The sequence below is a fragment of the Cupressus sempervirens genome, chromosome 10 (assembly GCF_028749045.1).
Source record: "Cupressus sempervirens isolate cs-2001-9-10 chromosome 10, ASM2874904v1, whole genome shotgun sequence".
Taxonomy (NCBI): domain Eukaryota; kingdom Viridiplantae; phylum Streptophyta; class Pinopsida; order Cupressales; family Cupressaceae; genus Cupressus; species Cupressus sempervirens.
The window spans coordinates 478482236-478507467 of NC_143127.1; the positions used below are offsets into that span (position 1 = coordinate 478482236).

General features: G+C 35.8%; 1 protein-coding gene across 1 annotated transcript; it reads right to left on the reverse strand.

The window, feature by feature from the left end:
* Positions 1 to 2383: 2383 nt before the first annotated feature.
* LOC149534762 (protein NUCLEAR FUSION DEFECTIVE 4-like) lies at positions 2384 to 14668 on the reverse strand. The gene is made up of 3 exons (XM_089805622.1): positions 13881 to 14668; positions 5089 to 6029; positions 2384 to 3554 (listed from the first exon to the last, which is right to left on the reverse strand). The coding sequence occupies exons 1-3, from the start codon at positions 14202 to 14204 to the stop codon at positions 2993 to 2995; spliced, it is 1827 nt and encodes a 608-aa protein (XP_089661748.1). The 5' UTR covers positions 14205 to 14668; the 3' UTR covers positions 2384 to 2992.
* Positions 14669 to 25232: the final 10564 nt, after the last annotated feature.

Below are 25232 nucleotides of genomic sequence, written 5' to 3' on the forward strand. Positions count from 1 at the left end.
TCCAAAATTTTTGCATCAAAAAATACCATTGAAAGATGGAGAATGTTTGGTTTGAATAGAAGAAAACTTCTTGAAGTTCTTGTTGTTTTTTACCTTCATTAGTCTTCTTGGATTCATCCTTGATCTTTTGCTTTCCCTTGTCATCTTTGCTGAGAGTCTTAGAGATTTCTCCTTTGTTAAAATCAAGACTATATTTTTTCTTGGACGGTTTTTGAAAACCTAGCACCTCATCAAGTAGATCATGTTGCCTTTGAGTTTAGATTCTTTTCATTTTTTTTGCATATTTTAATTTCTTTCTCAAGGTGACAACTTATTCAAGCTTAGTGCACTGTTCGGGTTTGATATGTATCTTTGTTTCAAGAATATCAACAATCCCTTTTCCTTATTTAAGTTGAATCTTCACAATGTATTATTATGCTTTCTTGCATTTTTCTTGCTATTCATCTAGCTCAAAAAGAGAAGGCTTTAATTCTTCTTAAGAATGTTACATTAAGATCCCATCCTTGTGGTTCCATGGCTTCCAAATCCTTTTCTAATTCAAATTTGAATAGTGTTCATTACCAAATATACCACATTTGTTAGATTGGTACTTCATAGACCTTTCTCTAGTGCCAGTTGTTGAATATTTTCAGATTTTAAGGAGTTGGGGTAGGGGGTGGGAGTGAATCAACATTTATTAAAATTCAATTCGGTCAACCTAATTATATGTAATTAGAGAACATACATAAACAAGTGACCCAAAATACTTTCTCTAATGCATTGCGTTAGGAAAACAAAGTGTTCGAGGCATTACACCATGTTAGCACACCCTCCAAATATTCCTAAATCAATGCCTTCAAATGTACATGTTACCATATGGATCAAAACTACTAAGCCAACTTCAGAAGATAGCACCACTAATGCAAGCCACATACTTAAGACATGATGGAAAGCTCTATAACACCTATAGATGTACAACATAGCATCTTCAGAGATCAAAAAAATGTACATGAGAAAAACAACATGAAAACTTCAAAGGAGGATGAGTGCAAGGCATTCCATAAATAAGTTGTCTCTGCATGGACCAACATTTAGAATATCAACAAATCTACTATGGAAAGGAACATGAAACTTAGGATGTAACTTCAATTTACATTCACCAATAACAAATTGGAAACACATGAGAGGATGAAACAATGTGAACCACATTACTTAAACCTATATATCATATTGTTCACTGAAATAGTCATACTTAGCCAAATTGATGCAGGCTAAAGAACACTACTTCAACACTCCAGAATATATATGAATCATCCATACATCACCTACAACAATTACGAATGATCTTTATTTTCAACCTCAACACTTTTGTAGAAAGCACAAACACAATCGAACATGTACTTCCAAACCTTAGTCGACATCAACTACACTCACTCATATTTGCAATAATCACTATGATATCATTGAATTGTTTGGACAAATCTTCAAATGAGAATCTAGATTAAGTAATATAACACTTTTGTAGAAAGTACAAACACAATTGAACATGTACTTCCAAACCTTAGTCGACATCAACAATAACACTTACTCATATTTGCAACAATCACTATGATATCATCGAATTGTTTGGACAATTCTTTAAATGATAATCTAGATTAAGTAATATGTCCATGCAAAGGTTTTCTAAGATAAGAGAGAGATGCAAAATTGAGTGTATTTTATTGATTTGTTTATGATGTACATAAAACGGTCTACTTTGATTGTTGTTATTTACCTATTTATTTGTAAATCTATTTTTTCATATACATGTCAGTAGATTGTATGTCATGAATACTGAGGATTTTTATGTGAATTGAACATATGCAACATTTTCATGTGACTAGAGATCTTTAAATACTTGGGTGTCACCTATGTCATTGCACATGTGCACCTCTCTCCCTTTTTTTCTTCCCATTTATAGAAGATGGATACATTATTTTGGCATTACAATGAGTATCTAGAAAGTGCTCTAATAGCCATTGAGGTGTTGTCACATTTATTGTAAACCAAGAAAGTGAACTTGAAATTGACATGAGAATGATTGTTGGTAGATTCTTCTTAATCAAATACATACATATTTTGAAAAGTTAGATAATAATATTTTATAAAAATCATTAAATTTCTATTGTAAATAGTAACTGTAAGCCAATACTTTTCAGCTTAATTAGTGATCTTGGAATTGACATAAGAATGATTGTTGGTAGATTCTTCTTAATCAAATACATACATATTTTAAAAAGCTAGATAATATATTCTATAAAAATCATTAAATTTCTACTGTAAATAGTAATTGTAAGCCAATACTTTTTAGCTTAATTATTCACTAAAATTATCACCAATATTTTAGATCAAACTTTATGAAACATTATTAAAATGACAATTAAAACTGCATGAACCATTATTAAAATGCCAAAAAGAGAGCAATATACATAAACAGATGGAGGGGGATGGAGGGAATAGTTACACTAGAACCAAAATGCTGTACGATAAGTGTTCAATCAATAGGCATGTCGATCACTTTCAGAGAAATTAACCAAAACTCCTTGCCCTTAACCTTGGTCTGCTACAATTTACAAAACTTGTCTCCCTAGCAATAGGATTGAAGCTGACCCATTTTGAAAATGATCACCAATTAGAAATCTTGGCACTCATTCGACTCAAGGTTACAGAGTCCTGAGAAGCCCCAATAAGATATCCTCAATGCAGAAAGAGAAAAAACAACTAGAGTACCAATCCCACAACTAAATTGTAGATATTTGGGCTCTTTATGGCAAAGGTGCTCATATGAAGTGCTGCAGATATGATCCTTCCAAACAAAAGCAATTTAAGAGCCCATATTTGTCCCTTGATTAGACTCAAACTCAAGATCTTTCAAATAAGAAGTTCACAATTTACCATTGTGTTGTAGGCTCTTGCCTGCCCCTTGATGAATGTTGGTTCCTTTCTTTTGCGGGGCATACGGTCTCCCTGGACACTAGACACTGCATGAAGCTTCCTGATCATGCTTTGCATATGAATTTTCCACCTCCCTTCTAGAAGAGCTCTGTTGTGCATAAATGGTGCGATAGACTCTTCTGGTCCTGTAAACAAGAATCGTGCTCAGGATTGCCCCAAAGATACACACTCCTACCATGATCTTGTATGTGAGGGAAAAACACACTACACCCACACATTTCCAGGGGTGATCCTCTTTGAAATGTCCATCTGTCATAGTACTAGCCTTCATATGGTGCCTTACTAGGTGCTGCTTTTCCGCTTCCAAATCATAGATTGAACCAGCAATGGAGCCAGAGAAGATTAAAGATCCTGCTGGATTAGCCATGGTAAGAAAATTGTATAGGACACCAAAGTTCTTCAGCCCAAAGAGTTCAGAAGCAGTAGCTGGTGTTATAGACCAATGGGCACCATATCCTAGACCAACAAGCAAAGTCCCTGTATAGAGAGATCCAGACCAACCCATTGCAAAAAGAAAATGCCCAATAGCCATTAGAATCTGAGCTACTGCCATTGCCACCGGTCGTGGATATGCATAATCCCTGCATAGAAAAGTGAAAAACGTCAACTCTTTGGAAAAGGCTCAAAGAGCAGTATTCATTTTTATTCTATGGATATAACTGAGCATCATCAACAGCCTACTATGAAGATGGGAGAGATTCGAAAATATTGAAAATTCAAATGAATCAGAACTGCATGTGGAAAACGGAATAGCAGGAAAAAAACAACAAATTATGTCAAAGACTTTAACTTCACGCCAGCGCACGATGAAAAGACTTATATGAGGGTCATAATTAAGGGTTTAATGGTATAGCTGAGAACCAGATCTCATAACCTTAGATGTGAAACAGATAGATGGATAACTCATAAGAATAAAAGAATGGGAAGAAAAAATTTGCATCTTTTGTAGTAAATGAACAGTTGAAACTAAATTGTCACTTCATCAGAAAGTGTGGTCTATGAGGATATCAAAAATCTGTTTGCAAACAATTTGAAGGTGGACAATGTACACGAACTTTTTGAAGAAGTAAGACTTCACAAAAGTGAAAATTGCTTGGTCAAGACTCGTAACAAAATAATGGACTTGGAGAGATTTCTGAAATTTTGATCACTTGACGTTATAGATGTCATTAAAATTCCTACATTTATACGATAAAATTGAAGATCATAGACAATAGTCAGCTCACTGGGATAAAGAGGAGGACTAATCTATTGTTTGAAGGTATTCTTTTTCCGCTTCTACCATAAGAAGCTAGCTGATTATTTCTAAAGCATAACTAATACTTGAAAGTTGAAAGTTAAACCATCATTTAGGGAATAGATCTTTGATCTGAATTAAGCAGGACTACTACATAAACAGCAATTAAATGATTGAATTCTCCAAACTAATATTTCCAGGGGATGAATTTTCTTGCTGAAAAATTAACTTGCATTGCTCTAAATTAATATATAACTGTGTCTCCATAAGAAGGTTTTTGAACTATCAGAGCCCCCCCAAAAAAAATCAAAAGTAAAATCACAATAAAAGGATTATGGCCTGCAAAGTTTTATATGTAAGAAACTTACCTTAAATATAAGATATGATGAGCAGACAAATGAGACGTGAAATTCGGAGCTCATTAAATATTCTGAAAAGAGGGTAGAATAGTGTTTTTTTTATGTAAGTCCTCCGAAGAGAGAGCTAACAAGCTTTGAATTCCTGAAAATAGTTATTTAGGGTAGGGTGCTCTGGTTCTGAGCTTTTGTCTGCGAAGAAGTTTTACTAGCTTGAAATGGAGAATACAATTTGAAGGTTGACATATAGATTTAAGATATAGTTTCTAACATTTATTTGCATTATATCATTTTCTCACAATTTACTGATCCCTGGTGATGAAATATCGATAAACAAGGAAACAAATGAATCTGGGTTGTTTCCTTATCAGAATGGAAGCATGTCAGTTTTCTGTTGAAATAAACTACTTAAAAACATTGATTAGAGATCACTGGGTGTGATTCAAAATGTTGACATAAAAATTATAGCTCACAATTTAATCCAGAAGTGCATCTCTAAAATACAACATTGATTAGTCTTACCTTGCAACAATCTCTGATAGAAATCCACCCCCAACACGACCAAGGAAGTTCCAAATGCTTATCATGGACACAAAAATATGAGAATTATCATATCCCAAGGACTGACTCATTTGGCCCAGATTATCAATGACAGTCAAGCCTGATCCTGCTCCAAACAGCAGGGCAAAGAAGAGTAGCCAAAAGTCAGCCTTAATGAGAGCCTGCATCAGAGTAAAATCTTCTCCTCTGTGTGGCCCTCTTCTTCCCTTGACTCTCACCGCACCTTCTGCGGCAGCACGCAGTAAGCGACTTTGTAACTGCGACAAATGCCGCCTTCTCTCACATTCAGGCAGAAGATCCACCTCATGATTCTTCTCATCCTCAACTTCACTCAGAAGAAAACTGCCATGGATGGACTGTTGGGTGATGTTTTGCATGGATGGATCATTTTGCAGGAGTGGTTCATGCGCTGCAGGACAATTGGAAGGAGTTTCTTCAGAAAAAGCTGAGATGAGAGGCAAAGCCAAAGGAAACAGCAGCAGAATGAGAAGTCCAATAAAGAAAATAATGCTTAATGTCCTCTTCACATCAAAGAGATCTTGCACAAGCATGGTAGCCATCAGATAGGCAGCCAATAACATGCAGAAGCCATATATGTAATTGAAATAGTTAGAATCCAATTCCTTCTTCTGCTCTCCAATGGGAATTGGCCTCACAATGAACATCATGCTCATGACCACTATAGAAGGAGCAACTGCTACCAGGATAATGAAGGCAGCTTGATCAGGAGCAAAAATGGCTGCATATGTCATTGCAAATATTGCACCACTTAACCCTGCAAACCCCTTCAGTATTCCAACAATAGGCCCTCTGTTCTTGGGAAAACTCTTCACACAGGACACCAGTGCAGCTGTATTGAAATATGTTTCTCCATTGGCTCCAATACACAGAAGCCCACAAATCTGCAACAAACACATTTTGCAATTCAAATTGAAAGAAATGGGCATATTAACGATAACAGATTTTCACAATCCATATTATTTTATTGGGTAAGATTGTATGTGATTTTATCAGCATCAACGTTTCAGAGCTGAGAATGTGATGGAACATTCTTAGCTCTCTCATCCCGAAACGTTGATGCTGATAAAACACATACACAATCTTACCCAGAAGCATGAATATAATAGGCATATTAGTAAGCCTCTATCTAATCTCATCTGATTTAATAACATACATGATATTTTCAGTCTCTGTAAGCAATCAAATGCTTCTGATAACAACTGCACAGGTGTTTACTCTACTTCGGAGACCCTAAGCTACTGTTTCAGGTTACACTCATAATCTAATTTATCAACTAGGTTTTCAAGATTCTGAACATTCTTCATCTCAGATTTTTTTAACATTAGATTATAATCCATAATCTAACTTATTATTCATCTCAATATTTTTACATCAGATTAGACTCCATAATCTATAAGAAAAAGAAGATTTCGATAATTCATATGAAACTATCAAATTTTATGTTTCTGGATTCGATTGTGTAATTATTTTTGCATCAACATTTCAGATCACACTCTGTGATCTGACATCAGGATAAGAGAAAGAGAAGGATTACACTCTGTAATTCATCATTGGGATAAGAGAAACAGCTACAGTGAACTACACGCCTAACATTCCCTCCCCTGCCCCCGCCGCAATAATCTATATCTGATTGGGCAGGATCAAATAAACATCAGAGTTTCCATTTGTTCCTTTCTTGATTTTCCGGGAACCACGGAGCCCACCCCGAATTGGACAAGCTGCTTTGGATGCTGCTAGGGGGGGGTAGTGATCTTTAGATTTGAATGAAGTGGGATCTGAGTAGTGCCAGGGCAAGTCGAATCCCCGATTACCTGCCGATGCAGAAACAACGATTCAAGCTCAAGGAACAAATCTGGTTCCTGTTTCTCTTATCCCACTGATGGATTACAGAGTGATCTTTCTCTTTCTCTTATCCTGATGTTGATGCAAAAATAATTACACAAGTGAATCCAAAAGCATAAAATTCGATAACTCCATAATCTAATTCAACAAGATTTTTTTGAATTTTCACATTGACAATGATACTTTATAATCTAATCTACACTAATACATGATTGTGGAAACTTAATATCACTAACACATGATGACTGTGGAAACTTGACATCATTAATACATGATATTTTCAGTCGCCATAAGCAATTGAATGTTTCTAATCAAAACTGCACAAAGTGTACTCTGATTCAGAGACAGACACCCAAGCAGCATAATTACACTCCATAATCTAATCTATCCAGTGTTTTTTAACAGATTCCGATCATTCTCCATAATCTAACTTACAACCATCTCATCATTTTTACATCAGATTATACTCCGTAATCTAATCCATTAAAGGAAAAATCACATATGGAATGACACTTTGATCTATCTAATGACACTATATAATCTAATCCAATCTATTTAATCATGGTTGGGTCTCTCGCGGAAGAGTTTCCCCTCGGTTGGAGAGATCTGGAAGAGAATGTGGAGAAGCGTTGGCTGCCGGCTGGGCTAGGGTTTTCCCCTAGCCTATTCTTGGTGTTTGATCTTTACTATTTTTCTGTTCTGTTTGGATTGCTAGCTATTGGACATAATTTGCGTCGGTGTTTTTGGAAATCTTCTGCAGTCAATTTTGGATTGGGGTTTTATTGTTTGCATGGCAGGGCCTGGGATTTCTTCTTCGTTGGTGAGAACAGATGGTTCTTCTCCAACTATGCATGCAATGCGATCTGAATCGTTTTATTCAGGGGAGAGCTCCAAGTTGGAAAAAGTTAATGGTTGTTTTCTGCGTAGCCATGATCGCCCTGTTCTGGTTATTCCTCCAACGGCTGTAATGGAGGACATTGATTATTGGACCAAGCATGCTTTGATATGCAAATTTCTTGGAATCCGGATTTCCCTATCCGCTCTTGAGGCATGGATCCGCCGCTCATGGCAGGTGGAAGCTGATATGGAGATTATGTTGGCGGGGAATAGTTATTTTTTTGTTGTATTCTCTTACATGTCTGATCGGGATCATGTTTTTGAAGGAGGCCCTTATTTCTACAACCATGTGGGGTTATTTGTCAAACCTTGGCATTCAGGTTTTAATTCTGCTGAGGATCTCCCTTCAACAATGCCAGTTTGGGTTCGCTTGCCTCGTCTTCCCTTGGAATTTTGGCGTGAAGACATCCTTCAACAAATTGCTGCTTTGTTGGGGAAGCTGGTTGCGATCGCACATCAATCCCTCGATAAAAAGGTTATTTCTTATGCTAGAATTTGTGTTGAAATTAATTTGAATAACCCATTACCAGATTCTTTGGAAATTTGTATGGGGGATTTTTCTTGGGTGCAGCAGTTAGATTATGAATCTCTCCCTTTCCGTTGCCGGATTTGTCATGAGTATGGTCATTTACTGCGTTAGTGCCCCCGTAACTCAAGTTTCAAAGGAGTGGATGGTTCTACAGCTGGCAATACTGGTGGTTTGGCAGATACTACAGGGAAAGGACAATCTCAAATGGCTAATACTACCAAGGGGATGAATCCGCAAGATGCTACAGGTAAGGGTAAGGCTCATATGCAGGATAAGGATGGATTTACCCCTGTTCGCCCTCGTGCTAAGGGCCGTGGTCAAAAGAGGCCTTTGAAAGAAAGATTATCTGATTCAGGTTTTAACCGCTTTGAGGTGCTGGATAATATGGTTCTAGAGGAGGGTATTCCTCCTCCTATCTCTTCTGATCCAGTTTGCCCAGATGAGAGATTTGTTCCTAATGATGCTTGTGGGGCATCCCAAGTTGTAGTATATCAAAACTGTGAGGGCCCTGTAGCTCCTGTGACAGAGGCTCTGGTGACTCCTGCAGTGTTGGAGGATAATGATGTTGTTTTAGCTGACTTGGTTAAGGATGTGCTACCATCAGGTAAGGGCAAGGGTTCTCCTCTCCCCTTGGGGTTGATGTCTCGACCCTTTAAGCGGGCTTCTTCTACTCCTCTAAGGAGTGGGCGCAAAACAGACCAAGAGAAGATTAAACTCACAGGCGATATATTGATTGAGTTTGGTTCAGTGAAACCTTTGGATTTTCATTTTCCCAATTCTACCCAATGATGATTATTCTCTCATGGAATGTAAGGGGGTTGAATAGCATCCCTAGACAAAAGGCTATTCATAACTTGGTGGTTGATCATAGCCCTGATGTTTTTTGTATCCAAGAGACTAAGCTCTCTGTGGAGTCTATGGTCCAACATGCCTCTAGTATTTGGTCTCGTGGCCAATGCCAGTGTGTTGGGGCAACAGGCAGTGCGGGTGGTTTAGCTATATTTTGGGATCCTCAAAAAATTTCTCCTCTTGGCTGGATGTCTTCTCGCTCAGCTCTCTCTATGGTAGCTTCTACTCTAGACTCAAGAGAGGTAATCATGGTTACTAATGTGTATGCACCTGTTGATCTTGTGGGAAAGGAGGAACTTTGGGAACATATTCAATATGTTAGAAATTGTCATCCTTATCATCCTTGGGTGTTAGCAGGGGACTTCAATTCAGTTTTAAGTCTGGAGGAGAAGCATGGTGGTTTGGCTAGATTGGAGCCTTCTTCTGCTCTTCTTCGGCAACATATATCTCTTTTGCATCTCTCTGATGTTAAGCCTTCTAATGGTCTCTATACCTGGAATAATCGCAGGACTGATGTTGCTGCTATCTCAGAACGTCTGGATAGATTTCTTGTTTCTTGCTTCTAGGTTAGTGGCACCCTTACTATCTCTTCAGAAATCCTTGATTGGAGGGGTTCAGATCATTGGCCAATCAAATTTTCCGCTATAGGGGCTTATGTTCCGAAGCATCCTCCTTTTAAGTTCCAGTTGATGTGGCTTCGGGACTCCTCTCTTCATGATTGTGTTTTCTGTTGGTGGAAAGATGGTGCTCCTGCATATGGTACTGCAATGTTCTCATTTTCTAAAAGGCTTCAATATGTTAAAAGGCAGCTCAAGATATGGAATAGGGAATGCTTTGGGAACCTTCACTTTATGAAAAGGCTTGCTCAAGAAGATCTTGATGTCATCACAAGGGAGATTAGAGATCGAGGTTTCTCAGAGGCTCTTGGCAAGGCTGAATCCCTTGCTTCTAGAGCTCTAGAAGAATGGGAACTTCGAGAGGAAATTTTTTGGAAGCAAAAGGCTAGAGTTGATTGACTCCAAGAAGGTGATCGTAACACTGCCTTTTTCCATAAAACAGTGCAATCTCGCCGAAATCAGAGCACTATCTCTTCTTTGGTTAATTCTCAAGGTATCCAACTGAATTCCTTGCCAGCTTTGTTCCAGGAGGCTATTTGGTACTTCTGTACCCTCTTCTCTGAGGACTCTCCTCCTGCTGATAATGAAGAAAATCTTATTTTGTCCTGTATTCCTTCCCTTATCACTCAAGAAATTAATGATTATCTCATGCGTCCTATTTCTTTGGAAGAGCTGGAGGAGGTGGTCTTTGGCATGCCTAAGGGGAAGGCTCCTGGTCCTGATGGCTTTCCAGTTGAATTCTTTCAGGAATTTTGGGACATCATTAATCATGATTTGTTGGAGGTGGTTAAAGAATCCTATGCTAGCAAGCAGATGCTTCGAGCTTTGAACTCTACATTCTTGACTCTTATTCTTAAGAGAGAGGGTGCTAATCAATTGGAGTGTTTTAGACCAATTGCCTTATGTAATGTGGTTTACAAAGTTATTACTAAGTTGATTGCTGAGAGATTGAAAAGGTGGCTTCCCATTATTATCTCAGAAGAACAAGGTGGTTTTGTTGCTGGCAGACAAATTTTGGATGGGGTGGTTATTGCTACTGAGGCTATTCACTCTATGGCTACTTCTAGGGAGAGAGCCATGTTTGTTAAGCTGGATATGGCTAAGGCCTACGATAGAGTTAAATGGAGCTTCCTAAGGAGTATTCTTCTTTCTTTTGGCTTTAGCTCTGACTGGGTGAGTTGGATTATGAGTTGTGTTACTTTTGCCTCTTTTTCAGTTCTTATTAATGGTCAACCTTCTCAACTATTTGGTGCTTCTAGAGGCCTTCGCCAGGGTGACCCTCTCTCCCCATATCTATTCATCATCATGGTTGAAGGCTTGGGCAAATTCATTAAGCATCAGGTGTCCCAGAATTCTATTCAAGGCTGGCGGTGGGGTAATGGCTTACCTTCTCTTTCCCATCTTCAATTTGTTGATGATTCTGCTCTTGTCGGTCTTGCTAGGATCAAGGAAGTTGAAGCCTTTCAACATGCTTTGGACATTTATTTGGCAGCTTCAGGCCAGAAAGTTAATGAGCACAAATCTTCCATTTACTTTTTTAACACTCCTGATTCTATTCAACACAGGATTGTTGGTATCCTACGGTTTCAGATAGGATCACTTCCTTTGACTTATCTTGGCATCCCTATTGCTGTTTCCAGGCAGCCACGTCTCTTCTGGCAAAATTTGATTACCAAGCTTCAGGATAAGGTAAATCATTGGACTCATAGATGGCTTTCTACTGCTGCTCGGATTACTCTTCTTCAAGCTGTTATCCAAGCTCTTCCTACTTATTGAAGCATGGTTCACGCTGCACCTTTTTACTTTCTCAAGGAGTTTGATGCTCTTTCTCGACAATTCCTTTGGAGTGGTAATTTGCGTAGTACTAAATGGAGCCTGGTTAATTGGACAACTGTTTGTAGGCCTAAAAAGGAGGGTGGTCTTGGTCTTCGATCTGCTCTATTGAGTAGTCAAGCTTTGGCTGCTAAACTTTATTGGCGATGGTGCTCTGGACAACATCAACTTTGGGCTCGTATTATCACTCATAAATATTTTCATGGTGCTGATCCTTGCTCTGTTTCTGCACTTCCTCTTGAAGGCCGTGGCTCAATGGTTTGGCATACTTTGAAGACAAGTGCGATGTTGGTAAAGAGGGGTTTGTTTTGGATATGTAAAGGAGGTCCTCAGGCTTTGTTTTGGTCTGATGCTTGGGATGGATTCCCTTCCATTTTATCCATATACCCTCATCTTCAGCCTCTTTGTGACTCTTTTCTTGCCGCAGGATGGGATAAAGTGGCTCATTACAAGACTCCTTATCAAATGGGACCTGTTGTTGGTTACAGATGGAAGCATTCTTCTGATTGGCCTCCTGGCGGTACAGATATGGATCGTTAGGAGCTTTCTCAAATTCTGGCCTCTAGAGAGTGTTCTTCTTTGCTTGGTCCAAATGTTTTGGCTTGGGGTGGTACCTTGTCTGGTAAATATCATGTCTCTGCTGGGTATCAGGAGATAACTAGACAATTATTTGGGGATGCTGAGGTCCCTTGGTGGAAGCAAGTTTGGAATAAAGTTTCTTGGTCCAAGTGCAATTTTTTCATGTGGCTAGTGGCTCACAACCATTGTCTTACCTGGGATAATCTTTGTAAACGTGGATTTCAGGGCCCCTCTTATTGTGTTTTGTGTGGTAATGGAGAGGAGTCTGTCTTCCATCTGTTCTTCCATTGCTCCTATTCTACTCAGATATGGCACTTTTGGTGGAGCGCTTGGGGTTGCTCTTGTCGGCATGCTTCCTCTTTGCCTGAGTTTTGGGCCCGCTTGGGTACTGCTCCCTCCAAGTCTTCTTTTCTCCATTCTGCTTGGATTGCTGGCCCATCTTTCATACTTTGGCATATTTGGTTGGAGAGGAATTGTCGCATATTCCAAGATGTTCGGCTTGGTGTTTTGCATCTTTAGTGGAAAATATCACATTCTCTTCAGGAAACTATTCTTGTGAAGTGTGAGCTTGATGGGGGTATGGATCTGGTTGATCTTGCTATCTGTAATCGCCTCAATTTTCATCTGCAGGATGGGGCTGCAGCTCATAGGTTTCCTTCTATGTCCAGGCAGCTTCACCATCAGAGGAAGGGTCGGGTTAACCGGGATGGGCACTGGACTCCTCCTCCCTCCCTGTGGAGTTCTGAAAATTAACACTGATGGTTCTTCCCGTGGGAATCCTGGTCCGGCTGGTATTGGCGAAGTGGCTCGTTGTAGTTTTGGGGATGTTAAATTTTTCTTCTCAATTCATAAGGGTGATTATACTAACAATCTCATGGAAGCTCAGGCTATTTTATATGCTGTGGAACAGTGTTGCTTGCGGGGATGAAGTAAGATTATCTGTGAGTCTGATTCCCAGGTGGTGGTGAACATGCTTTCTTCGCAAGAGCTTGAGGATGTTAGTTGGCAGGTGGCCACTGTTGTTAAGCAGATTCTTTTCTTCTCTTCCTCTTTTCAGTTCATTAGGTTCACATATATTCCTCGTGAATGGAATAGAACTGCTGATTGTTTAGCCAAATGGGCATCTAGTCATGATCCGGGTTGGAATATTAGGGATAGGAGGCAACTGTCCTTTGAGATGGTGCAAGAATTTGATGATCTTGTTGCTCAGGATCGAGCTCCTTGTTGAGCTCTCCTTGTTGTATTTCTTCCTGTCTTAATAAATTTTTACCCCTCTTTTTGCATGGTTGGGTCTGTAACTTTATCGATTTTTCCTTTTTGTATTCTATGCTTGGTTTCATCCTAATGATAGATCACGGAGGGTGATTCAAAACATTGATACTAAAAAACTTTACACAATAACTCTGATCTATCTAATGACACTCTATAATCTAATCCAATCTATTTAATCATGGTTGGAACAACAGCTTTATCTATTTTTCCTTTTGCTCTCTTATGCCTGGTTCCATCCTAATGATAGATCACAGAGGACACAATCAAATCCAATCCAGAAGTTATTGCAAATAAAAAGGAAGCGAATAACATACCATCCAAAATGGCAAGGCGGGTGCTCTGTGCAAGACAATAAGCCACAGCCAACCATAGCCAACAAGATTTTGCAATGCACCAATCAAGAGAAGTCCCCACGGAGGCAGGATTTCACAGAGAGACCCTGCAACCAATCCAACACTGTCACCAATGTCCTTTGCCACACCCAATCTGTTTATCTGCTTCTGATTGTAATGCAAGGAGCTCTTGATAATGGGCGACAGACTCCCAAACACATACCCAAGCCCCGCACAGGATTGAACCCATATGCTCGCAACTACAACAAGCCACCTACTGCGCCATATCTCCTCTACTCCCTTCATTCTTTCCCCAATTTGATATCTTTTGCTTACATAAACCTTTAAATCAATACACGAAACCTAGTATACAATGAAAAACTGAAATCCTGAATCATCATTATTCATCCTAGTACACTATGAGAACCTGAAATCCTTAGTCATCATTCTTAACTTTAAGAAATGTTGCAGAGCAATGGCGTCTGCCGATTTTTATAATGGGCTCATTGACCCACCGAAGAAAACATCACGGGGCCCGCAAGTAGAGCATGTCAGATCTTCCCGGCATGTCCGAGCTTGGATTTTATAGTTTTATTATTCTAAATTGCTTCTCAAATTGTCAAAATAAAGAAATTGGATTAAGGTTGGATTTGAATTGTGATGAGATTGATCTGTGTCATGGGAACAATCCGCCAGCAGGTACAGCAGAGATAGCTACGTACTTTGTGTTATCCAACCGCCAGATGAGTAGAAACAAAGAGACATGACTTGCTTGCTCACATCAACGGATCGAATCTATATACGAAGTTTGTTTTTTTAATAGAATTTTGGTTTTTGTGACAGTTTGTGGGCACAAACTCAGATGGTGACATATGTTTCCTTTTTCACATGTTCCAAGAAATGCTGAAGGATTTCCATGGTCAAGTGTACATAGTGTTTGTGATAAGGTGTATGGGTTATATTAGCAATTTATTGAGTCAGGGGTCGCAGAAAGTTGTTGTATGGATTTTATACAATATTGCAACTTGTGATTGATACGTGTTTATGAATTTTATAAAATATTACAACTTGTATTTCATAAAAATAAAGTAATTTTAAGATGACTCATGAAATTGTACTGATATAAGTACTTCTATTTAAATAATTAATATACTAAACACATCGTTTTGTATAAAATGGTTGGATGCCATGGAATGAACAATGATTAGAATAAATTGGAAAATTATGAAAGGTTGGGGAAGATGATTGGGGTATGGTTTTTGAAATTTTATTTTGAATGAGTTAGTGAGGAATGCTAAGACCTTATATAAATAAAATAAAATTGTGCAAACACTTGGCTCTATTTGTAGATTTGAAATGGGTATATGTATTTTAAAATTAGAAATTAAAATGGTTAAAATGGTTCTTATGCAAATAAATTATTTTGTATATAAAGTTAAGAAAATTTATGCTTTGGATTGGATGTGAGAAAAATAATAATGATAAATATATTTTAAAGTTGGAAATAGAAATTGTTGTGGAAGATAATTGGTTTATGATTTTTGAAATTTTGTTTTGAATGAGTTAATGAAGAATGTGTAGAGTTGATTTTTTTTGAAATTGTCTAATTATTGAGATCTATTTCTAGATGATTTAACATACATCTTATTAGTACTTGCGGGTAGGCTAAGTACTATTGTGCCATTTTTTGAATTTTTTTAACTTTACAATTTATATATATTAATTTTCTATCTTTTAATTAGATGAATGGATTAGAGTCTTATATGTGGATTCGTGAGTTTGCGAGAAGTGTTTGTTTATAGAATATTTGTATTGTTTCTCTTAACCCTAATGTTTAGCAATTTGTTATTATTTTGTTTAAAGTATTTTTTGAACACTTCAATTATTGTATATGGATTTTACAATAGAAGACTATACATTATAATAATATAATCAATAATTTGATATTTCTAATTTTGTAGAACTATTATAAACAATTTTTTAAATTATAAAGAAATACATTGAAATAATTTTTTACAAATATTTTAAATATTCACTTTAATTATTTATTACAATTCTTAGGTGAGTGTTATTCTCTTTAATTCTTGAAATTTTGTTTGGATGATTTATTATATTAAAATTTTTAATACTATTGTTAAATGTTTTTTATTATATTTATTTCATTCATCCACTATTAATATTTATTAAATAGTTCTTTCAATTTTTATTATTTAAATACTATTTTTAAAAATAAAATATTATAAAAGAAAATTGAATGTACATTTGTTTTCAAATTATTTAGCATAGTGCACAAAAAGTATTCTTTCAATTATTATATTTAATTATATATTGTCAAAGTATAAAAGTATTATTATTCAACTTATTTCATATGTATTATAATGTGTGAATCTTATGTGAATTAATGTGTTGGTTACAAAAATTGATGTTTCTTTAATTTGAACAGTTTGTCCATAACGACATGATTGTACAAAATGAATTATTTATAAAATATATTTTGAAAAACATTGAATATGATTATTAAAAATTATAGTACACATTAATATATTTCATACATATAATAAATATATAATAAAATTACAACTAAATTTATATCAAAATTAAAACTAATACAAGGCAAGTACTAAGCCACTATGTGGCAGTTGTATATTTTAGAATTAGAATTAGAAATGGTAGTGGAAGATAATACACAAAAGTTTTTGAAATTTTATTTTGAATGAGTTAGTGAGAGAAAAATTATTGAGGTGGAATCATTATAATATTTGATAATATTATTTTATAAAATATTATAATTTGTATTTAGTAATATTAAAGTGATTTTGATGTGATCTATAATACTTGAATAAAATATTCATAGATAAATAGTTACTTTAGATATATGGAGTAAATTATTTTGTATATAAAGTTAAGGGAATTTGTGTTTTGTATTGGATGTGAGAATAAAATGAAAAATAATAAGAATAAATAAATTTTACAGTTGGAAATATAACATTTTGTGGAATATGATTGATGTTTGATTTTTGGAATTTTATTTTAAATGAGTAGGTGAGGTTTATTGAGATTTAATTCATTAAAATTTTTGTGTAAATACTTAGGTTAGTTCTATAGATGTAGAATTTGTATGTTGCATGTGAATTTAAATCTATTAGGTGAAAATGAACGTATTGATCATGGACCTTTCATACCTTTTTTTAATATTGAAATAACCTTTCAATACTTATAATGAAGATTTGACTCATTCATTTAAATCCATATATAAGGATTTGGAAATTTGAAAAACACCTTTGGAAGCTTGCTACATGAGAATCTTCTCCTTATGATAAGCCCCCATATCTAGATTAATGTTTTTAAACTGAATTTGGAAAATGACACAAGAAAGATACAAATGATGGACATTGAAACTAATGGAGTAGACTAGTGTAATGACCTAGTATACAATGAGGGTTTGAAAATTTTATGACAAAGATGCGGTACAATCAAAATGTTGTTGATACGTTAACGTCAAGAGTGTTTTTGAGAGGAAAAATGCTTAATGTGGGTGGTTCTAGGTGATAAGGGGTGATATTGTGCAAGGGTTCAAATTACAAAGGGTGACACCCTTTTGTACATAGCCTAGGCACACAATTTGAATGTCTTGGGTGCAACAATTGACAAAGAATGACTAGTTGAAGCTAACTTGACTTGGGTTTGAAAGAGATGGTAAGATATGCGCCACATAACTAGCTTAGGTAATTTTTATGCATAAAGAGTAAACCTAGGTTACCAAAATTAGGTAGGAACTAGAAATATGTTTGATTAAGACTTTTTCTTTTTAATAGTCAAATGATAAATGAGATCAACTAGAGATGTTTTAATACTATATACTTGGAACGTATAAAAAAATTGTTGTAAAATAAAGGATAAATGTGTAGGGTATGCACTTTTCACCCCCACCTAGGTGTGTATCTATCTATATGAGAAAAAATACCTAAGTATAGAAAGAAAAAAATTAAGCATAATTACAAGTGAAATAGATATAGAATTGATCTAGCTTCAACCAATAAACTTTGAGCATGATTAGCAATTTTATGCCCCCCTTGATTTTGTATGTTGCCATAAGGTGTATCCACAAATCAAGAAGAGAAAGGAAGGGATAATAGACATAGATCATGGTAACATGATAATATATTAAAAAAAAGACTAAAAAAGTGTGACAAAGTGAGTGTGTAGCATAAGAGTGAAATATCTTGAGATATTAATGACAAAAATATAGATGGAGTAACTGAGAGGAGGGGGGGTGAATCAGTTACCACAAAAACAAATCCACAAATCCCTTAGATGTCTGATAAAACTAGTTACTGATGTCACTCGGTAAACATATAGAAAAAATGTTGTAACTCGGTAGATGCAGTGTATGTTAACTTTAAACAGATCTTAAACATTCATAGTGATTAACATGCATGCATAAAGGAAATAACATGAACACATGAGACACCAGATTTAATGTGGAAACCTAATATGGGAAAAACCACCAAGTAACTAGCTACTAATTTTCACTCTTCTGAAGTGAGCCCTGTTAGGAGCCAACCTAGTTAAAGGCTACAAAACACACTGTTAGGTGTGACCTTGTTAGAGGATTTAATCACCTTGTTAAGAGTGGCCTTCCAAAAGGTCTTTAGAATAATTCTATAGAACTGTCACCTTGTTAGAGGATTTACAAATGGCTATTAAACCAACTTTGTTAAGAGATTAGAAATCATTGCTACAATGGTGAGAAAGTAACAATGAATTGACATGGATGAGATGCAACTAAATTGCTAATACAGATCTCTATTTTGCTTCACTAAATCTTCTCTGATCTACAAATTTTTTGCTTCTCAATGATATTTGATCATCCTTCAAAGTTCGCTCACACTTTCCCCTTCAAACAATCAATACACTTGCATACTCGCTCATTACACTTTAGAATTCTCAACTTGACCTTTTATTTATACCATACAAATTATTAAGTTGGCTCGTTTACAAGTTACAATTACCAATAATCATTACCTCAGTCAACTAGAATCAATACTTGAAACAATTGAACTTTATTCCTCAAATTAACGAAATCCTTCTTTAGCCGACCCTGCTCGATAAACACTGTTCCAAAAATGATTTCTAGTGTTAATCAACTGAAGCTCAGTTAACACTGCGAACCTTGCAAAATCCTTTGGAGATCGAGTGAACTCAATAAACACTGACTTTCCTTTGTTAACCATGTGAGCTCGGTTAACATTGCTTTCTGCCACATTTTTTTGATGCTTGAGTGAGCTCGATAGACACTATTTCCACAGAGTAATTTCCAGGAATGCTCGGTAGACTCTAAAATTTGGTTTGCTGACCAACTGAGCTCGGTAAGCACTGTCTGCCAACTGATATGCCATTTGTGTAACATCAAAGACAACACACAATTAAACAATTGTATCCAACAATCTCCCTCTTTGGTATTGATGGCAACACAACATGTCATAGCACAATGAAATTTGAAAACAAGTCTTTTCCTGATAGAAATTATTCTCCCTCTTGGATTTTATGCCACAAACTTCTCTAATGTAGTAATCTCCCTCTGTGAAGAAATTACATAGCTTCTTTTCCAAACAACAAACTCTTCCTAAAACAAATTCAAATTTTAGAAAGATATGATAGTAAACTCTCTCTCTTTGACAACACATGCCAAAGACAACACATACCAAATGAGTAACAATTTATCTTGAGTACTGATTCATATGTAATGTTCTCATGACTATGCTGCATCAACTGATAGATCTTCAACTTGGTTCCTGTTGATGCATCACTAAAACTTTATTTTAGTGAGCTTCAGATAGGGGAATGACCCCTAACTTACCTCTTAGATACACAAATGCATCCTTAGGTAATGGCTTGGTGAATGTGTCTGCAATCTATTCTTTTGTATGGACATATTCCAATTTAATTTCCTTGTCCTACACCAATTCTCTAACAAAGTGATATTTTATTGCAATGTGTTTGGTTTTGGAATGCATCACTGGATTATTTGATATGTTAATTGCATTGGTATTATCACAACACATAACAACTGGTTCTTTGATCTCAACCTTCATGCCTTCCAATAATTGTTTGAACCAAACAATATTAGAATAGTTCATTGCTGTTGTAACGTATTCTGCTTCAGCTATAGATTGGGATGTGCAATTTTGCTTTTTACTTGTGTAAGATACCAACCTTTTTCCAAGAAAGAATGCTCCACCACTTTTACTCTTTTTGTCATCAATGTTTCCTACCCAATCAGCATTAGTAAACACTTTCAAGTCTAGATTTCCTCCAAATTTATACCACAATCCATAATCTTTAGTGCCTTTCAAGTATCTCAAGATCCTTTTAATTTTCATCATGTGATTTTTTCTAGGCTTTGTTGAAAATCTTGCCACTATACCAACTTCAAGAGCAATATCAAGCCTTGTATGAACTACATTTTGTAATTTTCCAATCATTGATCTATAGAAGGTCTGATCTACCTCTTTTGAATCATCATCTTTGGTAAGCTTCAATCCAATACACATGGGAGTTCCAACTGGTTTTGAATCTTCCATACCAAATTTCTTGAGTATCTCCTTGATATACTTAGATTGAGTGATGTAGATACCATTCTTGCTCTGCTGAATCTAAAGACCAACAAAGAACTTAATCTTACCAAACATAGACATTTCAAATTCTTTGTTCATTTGCTCTAAAAAATCTTTGCATAGATCATCATTCCATATAAACAAAGTATCATCCACAAATATTTCTTCCAAAACAATCTTGTTATTTGGTCCTTCCTTGATATGCAAACTACTGTTATCATTAGTTCTCTGACAACCAATTTGAATAAGATAGTTATGTTGTCTCTCATACCATGCTTTAGGGGCTTGTTTTAGACTATACAATGCTTAGTGTAATTTGTAGACCATGTCCTTTTTGTCTAGATCAACAAAACCTTCAAGTTTCTCAATGTAGACTTCTTCATCCAGAATACCATTGAGAAATGCAGATTTAACATCCATCTGATATACCTTAAATCCTTTATGTGCAACATATGCAAGTAAGGTCTTGACACCTTCCAATTTTGCAATAGGAGCAAAAGTCTCTCCAGAGTCAATTCCTTCCTCTTGAGAGTAGCCTTTACATACCAATCTAGCTTTGTTCCTTGATACCTTACCATCTTCATTTAGCTTATTCCTAAATACCCATTTAGTTCCAATCACATTTTTATCTTTAGGCCTAGATACAAGAGTCCATGTTTTGTTCTTCTCTATTTGCTTTATCTCTTCATTCATAGCCTCATCCAACTTTCATTTTCCAATGCATCTTTGACATTTCTAGGTTTAAAATCAACAAGTAAACAAGTACCTTTTAGCTTACTTCTTGTCATAGTACCTTCTAATTTGTCTCCAATAATTTGATCTAGTGCATGATGTCTCCTAACATACTTGGCCAATACAGGTTCCTTGCCTTTTGAATGAATTGCATTGTCATCCTCTTGCACTTCAACTTTAGGTTCTAGCTACTCAGACTTAGTAGGCATTGGCTCAATAGCTTTAGAATGTGACTCAGGTTCTTGCAACTTGGTTTGAACTTTTTGCAACTAGGTGACTGATGAAGACTCGAGAGTAGAAGTCTCCTGATTGACAGATGTATCTGGCACTGTATTAGGTTCAATGAAAACAAATCTCCTATAATCTTCTAGTTCCTTTTTACTTTCTTCTTCAATCCTTTCTGCAAACTCATCAGCTTTCACATGTGCACTCTCTATGATTTTGTGAGTAGAAAAATTTAAACATCTATATGCCTTACTCTTGCAAGAATATCCCAAAAATATACCTTCATCACCCTTCACATCAAATTTTCTTTTTCTAGATTCTTTCAAAATGTAATATTTACTTCCAAATACTTTCAGGTAACTTACATTGGGTTTATAGCCATACCATAACTCATAGGGGGTTTTGAATGAGTCCTTCTTTAGCTATACTCAGTTCAAGGTATGAACTGTAGTGTTGATAGCTTCCTTCCAGTTTTTGATAGCAATGTTCTTTTTAATCATTAGAGTCCTTGCACAATCCATGATAGATATATTCCTCCTTTTAGCTATTCCATTCTGCTCAGGAGTTCTAGGAGCTGATACCTGTATTTTGATTCCTCATTCAATGCAAAAGTTATTGAATTCATGGGAGATGAATTCACCACCTCTGTCTGATCTCAAACATTTCAGTCTTTTCCCTATTTCCTTCTCTACTCTAGCAAAATACCATTTGAACTTCTCAAATGCTTCTAACTTCTCTCTCAGATACATAACAATCATCATTCTAGAGTAATCATCAACAAAAAAAATGAAGAAGTTTTCTCCAATATAGCTTCAATTCCAATAGGTCCACACAAATCAGTATGCACAATTTCCAAAATACCTTCAGACTGATAGTTTTTACTTTTAAAGCTAGTCTTTCCCATCTTACCAATCTGGCAATTCTTGCATAGACCAACATCAGGTTTCTTTATACTAGGAATGCCTCTTACTTTCCTAAATTTTCTTATCTTCACCAGGTTATCAAAATTCACATGACATAACCTTCTATGCCATAACCAACTTTCTTCAACTTGAGCAATAAACATGAGCACTCACCAAGTTCAAGATAAAACAAGTTACCTTTTGTTTGTATGCCTAATCCAATCAGCTTTCCTTTGTCATCCAACAGTCTTGCCTTTCCATGCATGAATTCTACCTTGAATCCAATATTGATTAGCTATGCCACACTCAATAGATTATGTTTTAGTCCTTCAACCCAATAGGAATTATCATATACAAGTTCTTTGGTTAATGAAATTTGGTCTCTTCCTTTTATGCAACAAGGTTGATTATTTCCAAACCTTACACTACCACCATCATAGTCTTCAAAATGTTCAAACTTTGTTTTGTCACCAGTCATATGATGAGAAAAACCACTATCTATGATCCATGTATCATTTTTGCTTACATGAGAGATAAGTGCCATCTTATCTTCCTCATCATTATCAGAAACATCTTTCACATTAATGTAAACAATTTCATCTTCACTATTATCAGAATCCTTAAAGTCCTTGGCCATGAAACATGTTTTCTTACCTTTTTCCTTGAATGATTTGAAATCTATTTACCATTGCACTTATGACCTTTCTTATCACCCTTGTTTTTCTTTTTTGGGCACCTAGCAGTAATATGACCAATTTTCTCACATGAAAAACAGATTAAAGGATCTTTACCTTTGTATTTTCCTTTGTCGCTAGAATATTTCCTTGCAAGTAGAGCCTCAACTACTTCAAGATCACTATCAAAACTTTCTTCTGATTCTTCTTCACTTTTTGACTGAGAGTCTTTTATCTTCTTGCCTTTTTCTTTGATTGAAAGCATGGCTTCAAATATTGATTCAATGTTCTTGAAAGTTGGAACATAATTGTCATAGTTATCTAGCTCAAATGTTGTCAACCTTCCTACTATGGCATCCAAATTTATCTTATGATTTGCTTCCCATCTTCTTTCTTGAATTGTAGATACTCTAATTGCATTAATGGGAAGCAATGTTCTAAGAACTTTACTACAACTATTTCCTCCTTGATATCTCCTCCAAAATCTTTGATTGCATTGACACTTGCTTTGACTCTTTCAACATATTTGGCAATGTTTTCATCCTCTCTCATTCTCATTTGATCAAATTGTCCCTCTTAGACTTTCTTCTTTGGCTATCCTCACATTATCATCACCTCCATAGATATCTTTCAGCTTGTTCCACATTTCAAAGGTAGTTTTGCAGTCCTTGATATCAGCAAATTCTTCGTAGCTTAATGCAAATGCAATGTCTATCATCATGGTGTTATGAGTCTTTTTCTTAGCAATGTCTATCATCATGGTGTTATGAGTCTTTTTCTCAGCAATGTCATTGATAGATAATGTACTAGAAGGAGTTGTATATTATTTATCAAGATATTTCAATCTTATATCTCTAATGGAAGCTAGATGGAGTCTCATGATACCTTGCCATGTTGAAAAGTTATCCCTGTTAAGCCTTGGAATTTCCCTCTTGTAAGACATCCTGATCTTTAGCTTAGATCCTTGAAATCCTTCTTGCAAGCACCAAAAGCTTTGATACCAATTGTTGGAAATATAGATGAAGTAACTGAGATTGGGGGTGAATCAGTTACTGCAAAAACAAATCCATAGATCCCGTAGCTATTTAATAAAACTAGTTACTATTGTCACTCGGTAAACATATAGAAACATACTGTAACTCAGAAGATGCAGTATATGTTAACTTTAAATAGATCTTAAACATTCACAGTGATTAACATGCATGCATAAATGAAATAACATGAACACATGAGACACAAGATTCAACATGGAAACCCAATATGGGAAAAACCACCATGTAACTAGCTACTGATTTTCACTCTTTTGAAGTGAGCCCTATTAGGAGCCAACTTGGTTATAGGTTACAAAACACACTATTAGGTGTGACCTTGTTAGAGGATTTAATCACCCTGTTAAGAGTGGCCTTGCAAAAGGTCTTTATAAAAATTCAATAGAACTGTCACCTTGTTAGAGGATTTATAAATGACTATTAAAGCAACTCTATTAAGAGATTTAGAAATCACTGCTACAATGGTGAGAAAGTAACAATGAATTGACCTGAATGAGATGCAACTGAATTGTTGATACATATCTCTGTTCTGCTTCACTAGATCCTCTCTGATCGAATACAACTTTGTTGCTCCTCAATGATATCTAATCATCCTTCAAAGTTCGCTCACACTTTCCCCTTCAAATAATCAATACACTTGCATACTCGCTCATTACACTTTAGAATTCTCAAATTAACCTTTTATTTATACCATACAAATTATCAAGTCAACTCGTTTACAAGTTACAATTACCAATAATTATTACCTCAGTTAGCTAGAATCAATACTTGAAACAATTAAACTTTATTCCTCAAATTAACAAAATCCTTCTTTAGCTAACCCTGATCGGTAAACATTGTTCCAAAAATGATTTCTAGTGTTAACCAATTGAAGCTTAGTTAACACTGTAAACCTTGTAAAATCCTTTGGAGACTAAGTAAACTTGGTAAACACTGACTTTCCTTTGTTAACCATGTGAGCTCGGTTAACACTGCTTTCTTCCAAATTTCCTTCGATGCCTGAGTGAGTTTAGTAGACAATGTTTCCACAGAGTAATTTCCAAGAATGCTCAGTAGACTCTAAAATTTACTTTGCTAACCAATTAAGCTTGATAAGAACTTTTTGCTAACTGATATGACATTTGTGTAACACCAA

Bases quoted from the DNA above. Each gene is read 5' to 3' on its own strand.
- LOC149534762 (XM_089805622.1), bottom strand. From the start codon at position 14,204: ATGAAGGGAGTAGAGGAGATATGGCGCAGTAGGTGGCTTGTTGTAGTT. The intron at 6,030-13,880 runs GTATGTTATTCG...TGTTTGTTGCAG, and splicing joins CCGCCTTGCCATTTTGGATG to ATTTGTGGGCTTCTGTGTAT. The intron at 3,555-5,088 runs GTAAGACTAATC...TTTTCTATGCAG, and splicing joins CTATCAGAGATTGTTGCAAG to GGATTATGCATATCCACGAC.